The 7663-nt window shown below is 36.5% G+C and overlaps 1 protein-coding gene across 1 annotated transcript; it reads left to right on the forward strand.

Annotated features, from left to right (window-relative positions):
• The first annotated feature begins 206 nt into the window (after positions 1-206).
• Positions 207-2612, forward strand: LOC111434488 (abscisic acid 8'-hydroxylase 4-like). Its single transcript, XM_023071899.1, has 9 exons — positions 207-525; positions 642-966; positions 1042-1191; positions 1309-1557; positions 1639-1728; positions 1810-1888; positions 1992-2098; positions 2184-2302; positions 2496-2612. The coding sequence occupies exons 1-9, from the start codon at positions 323-325 to the stop codon at positions 2599-2601; spliced, it is 1428 nt and encodes a 475-aa protein (XP_022927667.1). The 5' UTR covers positions 207-322; the 3' UTR covers positions 2602-2612.
• The last annotated feature ends 5051 nt before the right edge of the window (positions 2613-7663 follow it).

Below are 7663 nucleotides of genomic sequence, written 5' to 3' on the forward strand. Positions count from 1 at the left end.
TCAAATACCTCCGACCCTGAGTTGACTTAATGTTCGTGCAAAATGCACGGAGGCATTTGGGTAGATTTTGTCTTAAAAAAAACAAAAAATTTAAAAAAATTGTCTTTTTCTAATTCCCATATCTTCTTCTTCTTCCACACTCTCTTATTTTGTTCTATATAAACCCTTAGCCCTCAAACTAATTTCCCTCACAAAAAAAGCTCTCAACTTTGCAACTAAAACCATCACTTGCTCTCTCAATCTTTCGTTTTTTTCCCTTTGTTCCAAGAAAAAACCCTCAATTTCAAGAGGGAAACACAGAGAGATTGCTTCATTTTTGTTAATGGAGATTCTCTCTTTCACTCTGTATTTAATAATATTCTTCATTTCTTCTGCTTTTTTGCTTTATTTCAAGAGAAATGAAACCCCAAAACCCAGAAAATCTCTTAGGCTTCCTCCTGGTTCCATGGGATTGCCATGGATTGGAGAAACTTTGCAGCTTTATTCTCAAGATCCCAACATATTTTTCTCCGAAAAACAGAGAAGGTAAAGAAAAAACACCAAAAAAATGTTTTTTTTTTAATGAATTTTATCGACTAAACAAGTGAAAAAACTCGAGATTTTAATTGGGTTTTGTTTCTTTTCATGTTTTTTTGTGGCAGATATGGAGAAATTTTTAAAACCAACATTTTGGGATGTCCTTGTGTCATGTTGGCCAGCGCCGCCGCAGCCCGGTTCGTTTTGGTAACTAATGCTCATTTATTCCGACCGACTTACCCCAAAAGCAAAGAGACAATGATCGGTCCGGCGGCGCTTTTCTTCCACCAGGGAAATTACCATTCTAACATTCGGAAACTTGTTCAAAATTCTCTCTGTCTCGGAAGCCTCAGAAACCTTGTTCCTCATATTGAAACCGCCGCCATTTCCGCCGCCGAATCATGGGCTGCCGCCGGCCACGTCATCAACACCTTCCTCGAAATGAAAAAGGTCCGTAACATTTCTCAAAATAAACACGAAATTATTCATAATTTTATCTAATCTCTGTTTTTTCTGTTAAAACAGTTTTCTTTCGATGTGGGAATTCTAGCAGTGTTTGGGAAGCTAGAAAGTGATTACAGTGAGAAACTCAAAGAAAACTATTGCATATTAGACAAAGGCTACAACTCTTTTCCAACCAGATTACCAGGAACAGCATATTCCAAAGCATTATCAGTAAGAACAATGAAAAAAAGTTTAAAAAAATCCAATCTTTTCCAAAAAAGGCACGAACTTTCTAAATTTCGGAGATACCCAGAATGTTCTTTTGACATATTTCATTGAATTTTACAGGCAAGGAAGAAACTGAGAGAGATTCTGGGCGAGATAATAATGGAGCGGAGAGAAAAAAGGGTAACAGAGAGAGATTTGGTGGGTCATCTCTTGAGCTTCAGAGATGAAAATGGTGGAATTTTAAGTGAGGATCAGATCGCCGACAACATCATCGGAGTTCTGTTTGCGGCGCAGGACACCACCGCCAGTGTGCTGACGTGGATCCTTAAATACCTCCATGATAATTTGAAGCTCTTTGAGGCTGTTCGGGTAAGGAATTATACAAATATTAGTTACTCAATTATCCATTTAATTGGAATTTTGAAGCAAAACGCCGTCGTTTTCTAATAGGCAGAGCAGATGGAGATTTATAGAAGAAATGGTGATGGGAAGATGCCTCTGTCTTGGGCACAGATTAAGGATATGCCCTTAACTCATAGGGTATGTTTGTTTTCGAGCCGTCCCGGTTCAATTTTTACGAAGATTTGAACTTTCGATCTCATGCATGTGGTTTATTTTCAGGTTGTATTAGAAAGCTTGAGGATGGCTAGTATCATATCCTTCACTTTTAGGGAGGCAGTGGTGGATGTGGAATATAAAGGTATATTCCAAGGGCTTTTTGGTCATTTCACATCATTTTTATTTATTTTTTAAAATTAAATTAAAATAAATAACTAATAAATATTAAATATTAAATAATTTAGGGTTCCTAATACCAAAGGGTTGGAAGGTGATGCCTTTGTTCAGGAATATTCATCACAATCCTGACTACTTCCCGAACCCTCAAATCTTTGATCCCTCCAGATTTGAGGTATGCTTTGAATATTCATATTTTTCTCTTTTATTTTAATTCTAAAAAATAATATTAAAGCATTTTTTTATTGCGGATTATCCAGGTGGCTCCGAGGCCCAATACATTCATGCCATTTGGCAATGGAGTACACTCTTGCCCTGGGAACGAACTTGCCAAGCTGGAGATCCTCGTCTTACTTCATCACCTCATTACCAAGTTTAGGTAAATCCCATCCGTTCGATTAATGTTAAAATGGAATTCCGAGTCTCGAGCCGTTGTTTTACGATAATAAATAAAAAATAAAAAAATTGATTATATTGTTTTTAGTTTAGTTAATTGAGCTATGTTCAAATTGATAATTATGAGCGGAAATAATAAGTAAATGAGAAAATAAAAGGGTGTGTTACGTTTGCAGGTGGGAAGTTGTGGGATCACAAAGCGGGGTTCAATATGGGCCATTCCCAATGCCTGTCAACGGGCTACCGGCCAGATTTTTCAAACAAACGACAACCAACCAATAGCCTCTCATTTCTCTTTCAATATATATATATATATATATATATATATATATATTTTAATTTTATTTTAAATCTTCTGATATATATTTTTAGATTACGAAATTAATGCTCTTCTCCGATCAATGCTCGTATTAATTTTATTTCGAGTATTGAAAAAGAAGCGGTTTGTATTTGTTGTCTCTTGTTCCTAAGAATGGTATGAATTATATTATTATGAATGTAAGATGCATCGAACGAGACAATGAATCTCGAATAATGAATTTTATTTCTCTTCCCAAGAAATAAATTTTCAATTTCCTCGTAAATCCATATGAACATAATTCAATTACTTAAATTATGGTCTAATTAGGGTTTTAATTATAATTTGTTTGCTTTGAAGACGGTCACAGTAATCTATGGTTGAGTTAATCGGATCGACAGTATCAGTCTGGTTAAAAGTAATTGCTCAAATGTAAACACGAACAGATGACTATTTTAAGGGAGATTTAGTGATCTTTCCTTCGAGGAAAAGATTACTAGGAATACGACCATAAGCGCATAATATGTAACATCATTTTAAGGTTTGAATCGAAAGAGTATGAGTTCGAGTATTTTGGAATATAAATTAAAATTATTTCATTTTTTAAAGAGATATTTTTCGAAATAAATTATTGGGAAATGGACTCTAAAAGCCGACTTACCACCCATTTCCATTTAGGCAAAATAAAGGACATCCTTTTCTGACGTGGATCGCTGTCTGTGGATATCTTCGCATGGGGTCCACTGCTTATGGTCCTGAAACTGCCACGTGTAAGTACACTATTTGATAATTTACTTCCCTTATTTATATAAAAATTTACGGCCGTTGGGTAACTTAGTTTATCATACACAAAATTATTAATTACTTTGGTCTCGGTGTATCTAGAGATGTCTATGGGGTGGGACAGGACGAAGAAGGCTTTTTCGTCTCCATCCATGTCACCTATTTCATTTTTCATCCCTGTGAGATTTTCCATTTAGTTTAATTTGAATTGAAGTAGACATTCCCACATGATCATGTTCGGATAATTTTCTCCGTTTATTATTATTTTTTAAAAAATAGTTATTTTAAAGTTTTTAATATAATCTTTATTTAAAAAATTGTAAAAAAGAAAAAAGAAAACAATATATTTCATATAAGCAATACCAATATTTTTTAAAAAATCAAATTTTAATATTATGACATGGATTTTAATAATTAAAAAAAATCTAAAATATAATTTAAATATTAAGTCTCAAAATTAACTAATTTAGTTTTTTATAAAAATATATCAATTTAAACAGGGTGAGGATTAGGACGGGTAATATAATCTCATCCCCGACCCCATTTATCTAATGGAGAAATGTTCTCCATTCCCTCCCTCATTCCCCATCTAAATCGAGAATCCTCTTCCCGTTTTAGGTAGGTCCTTACGGCTAAAATAGACATCTCTAGATGTATCATACCCAATATATTATGTCAAGAAGTATGAGAGTTTTAATGTGTTAGGATATGGTTTCTAGACATAAAATGTACTTTCAAGTCAAGATATTATCGGTGTAGGTCCTCTATATACTAACTAGTTCAAATAGATTAACCGATAGTTCAAATAGATTAACCGACGTCTAGTTTGGCTAGACAAATCCAGCATTGTCGCATTTGTTGTCAAGTTCACATATTGACATAAGTCGATTAATGGATGATTGACTAATGTGATCTAGCTAGTCTTATGTCGTATTGGACCTATTGAGCTAGTTTGTATTCATTTGGCTATCATGTTTCACCGATAACTCATGAGCGTGTCTCTCTTAGCTCAAGAGTCATTTTATCGATTCATATTAAGCCCGTGTTCTCTATTTTTGCTCGAGAGTCATGTTTGGGCCGACTTCTAGTTGGGTTACACAACTTCTTGGTTTGATTTTGATTAGCTCTCGTGTGATTGTCTAGTAATACCATGTTCTATCTCGATTTCATAAATATCGATTACTTAAAGACACGTGAAATCATTATAATAGAATATAAATAATATAGCTTATATACCATGCTATGAAAACATTTAATAGAGTTTTATCTTAATTTTATATTGAAATAGAGTTGCTACTAGATGCATGACGTGATCTTTTTATGTGGAAACATTCATTTAAAATAATTTACGAAATGGTATCAAGGACTTATACATTTACATTAAAACTTGTAAAACAAAGCAACTAAATATAACCAATGTGAAATATAAATAAATCAAAGAAAAGATTGAAAACGGTACCCTATTCTAATAAGATCTACGAAAATAAAATGCAACTACCCTAACACATGTTCCATAGTCTTCAACACGATGCCGTTGTCAATCATACGTATACGTATCTTGTCTTTACCTGAAATATAAGAATAACACAAGACTTGAGTATTTTAAGAAATACTCATTAAGTGACTCTACTATTGGGGTCGGTGAAAGCAAAGTGCAAAGATAACAGAGATGACAAGGCTTTACTTACTCAACGATCATCGCCTTCAGAGCAAAAATCAACACAACACGTTGGTGGTATTGGGAGAGAAGGCACCTATATATGAAATTCTAATATCTTGCAGCTTCATTGATATAGTTGTTGGGGGCATTTTGAGAATTGAACTTGAGACCTTTCGCACCCAAAGCAAGAATCATACCATTATTAGTGGCTAGTCCATGTATTTTCTGAGCCTTAAGATTTGAACATACTATTATGATTTTCTTGAGATTATTAAAACATAAGAACATTCCAAGAATTGAACTCGGGAACTCTTGCACCCTAAGCAAGAATCATACCACTAGACCAAATTCTCTTGTAGTAGACATATCATTTTTAGTGGCTACTCCATGTATTTTTTGAGCCTTAAGATTTGAACCTAATACTAGTCCATGTATTTTTTGAGCCTTAAGATTTGAACCTAATATGTAAAATACATTTTGAGCACATTTGACACTCTTCAATTAGAGATTATTAAAATATAGGGACATTTCGAGAATTGAACTCCCCGAAGCAAGAATCATACCACTGGACCAAATGCCCTTTGTAGTAGACCTATCATTTTTAGTGCTTAGTCCGTGTATTTTTTGAGTCTTAAGGTTTGAACCTACTATTATGATTTTCAATGTGTAAGATACATTTTGAGCACATCTGACACTCTTTAGTTAGTGTAATACCTGAAGAAAGAGAAATAGAAATAGAAAAAGAAAAAAAAAAGGAAAAGTCGAGAGAGGGGCAAATAGGTAAGTTTGCCCCTCCAACCGCTAAAGGGGTCCAAATGAAACCCTATCAAGAGTCCTGCAAAAGAAAAATAGTGAGAGAAAGGGGTTAGAGAGAACCTAGAGAGAGGAGGAAGAATGAACGTAAGACTCACCGAAAACTACCATTGGAGTCTACTCCGGTCAAGATCATGATGCAAGGAGCCTTTCTTGGAAGGGAAAAGAGAATGTGGGCGGCCAGAGTCCCATTATCCATCAAGAAATCAGAAAAATTCGTGAGGTAAGATGTTGAACGTTTTCTCAGATCTACGATTTTCCTTTGTGAATCAAGATTTGAAATCTTGATATATTCATTTAGGAACAACTCTCTACAGTATCTTTGAAGAAGTTTGGCTAAAACCTCGATTCGAAGGCAGAAACCCGAGAATCATCCAAGAACGGTGAGCGAATTTCCGATGCTCTTAACTCGTTCGGTAGTCAAGCAAAAATTACAAAAAAAAAAAAATACTAAGACGTAGCCCGTAATACGATCTGGAACTTTGCTGAAAAAATTATATCGATCCGATCTACGGATCGAAAGATATGAAAATCGAGAAAGGGGACTGTGTTACGGATTTTAGAGGACAGAGAAGAAAAAGAAAAAAAAAAAAAGAGGTCGGCTGTGACCGGCGGAGGGTGGCGTGACAGGCGCCGGACACGCGTCGACCGTCGGCTGGAGCAACACAGCTTTAGTGAGGTGACGACACGTGTCACCTGCAAAGTCGAGCCGAACTGCAAACGCGAGCCAAACCAAACCGGCCAACCCGTGACTGCGTAGGGGCTACCACACATGGTAGGCGCTGTGCGGCCTGCGACTGGCGCACGTCCACGCGTGTGGTTAGCACTTTGCTGGCGCGTGAGCATGCGTGAAACGACCGTTTTGGCCCGGTTGCCCTCTGTTTGCCCAATTTTTTTCCTGATTTCAGTTTTAATACTGTTTTTACGTGTATAGGGACCTAATATAAAGAAATCAGTATTTTTGGACACCTCACGGGCAAAGAAACGCTTGCTAAAAGGCACGCGTCAACCAAGTAAGTCACTGCCTGGTATTTAGAAAGAAATACTCGTAGGATTCGCTTGGATTGCATGCATGGTAGTAATTTTGCTTCAGATTAGCTCTCCATGTAAATTATTAGTCAGACTAATTGTTATGATTGTATTGGGTGAATTATATGAGTGTTGTTGTATGCTTTAAGCTTCTGCCATATGTATGCATGCGTTTAATTTATGTTTGTATTGTGTATTCCGGGTGCTTGATGGATGAATTCGCCTCATTGAGTGCAAACTTCGTGTTCTGGGTGCTTGATGGAGGTCATCGCCCCGTTTAGCCGGTATGCCTAGTTTGCATGAATTATATATTATGATGTTAGAAGATGGTTGCATGTACACTCTGTTAATTGCTAGGGCCCATTTCTATGATAAGCTTAGAGGATTACTGTTAGGAGCGATATGTCGCTCTAGCCAGACTTAATTTTCTCCTAGGAACTTAGCGGTTTACCACGGCAACAAGGTACCTCAGGAGTGTTCATAGATTGCTAGCGTGAGAACGGTATCTATAGTTTCATGGGAGGACCAAAGGTCCCTGATCAGTCCTTACTGCTCTTAGCCATTTCACATGGGAAATGTGTCTTCATGTCGTACAACCCATTAGCTGCATGGGAACGGGTTGGGTCGCGCCCCCCATAGGGGACTATATGGGCGTAGGGGTATTCAGCACACCGCTGGCTAGATACCATGTAGTCCCAGATAGCCATGTAAAGGTAGCACCTCATAGAGAGATACCGACCATATTAGCTTGGTGTAAGGAA

Source organism: Cucurbita moschata, unplaced genomic scaffold (genome assembly GCF_002738365.1).
Source record: "Cucurbita moschata cultivar Rifu unplaced genomic scaffold, Cmos_1.0 Cmo_Scf00045, whole genome shotgun sequence".
In the NCBI taxonomy this organism is placed as follows: domain Eukaryota; kingdom Viridiplantae; phylum Streptophyta; class Magnoliopsida; order Cucurbitales; family Cucurbitaceae; genus Cucurbita; species Cucurbita moschata.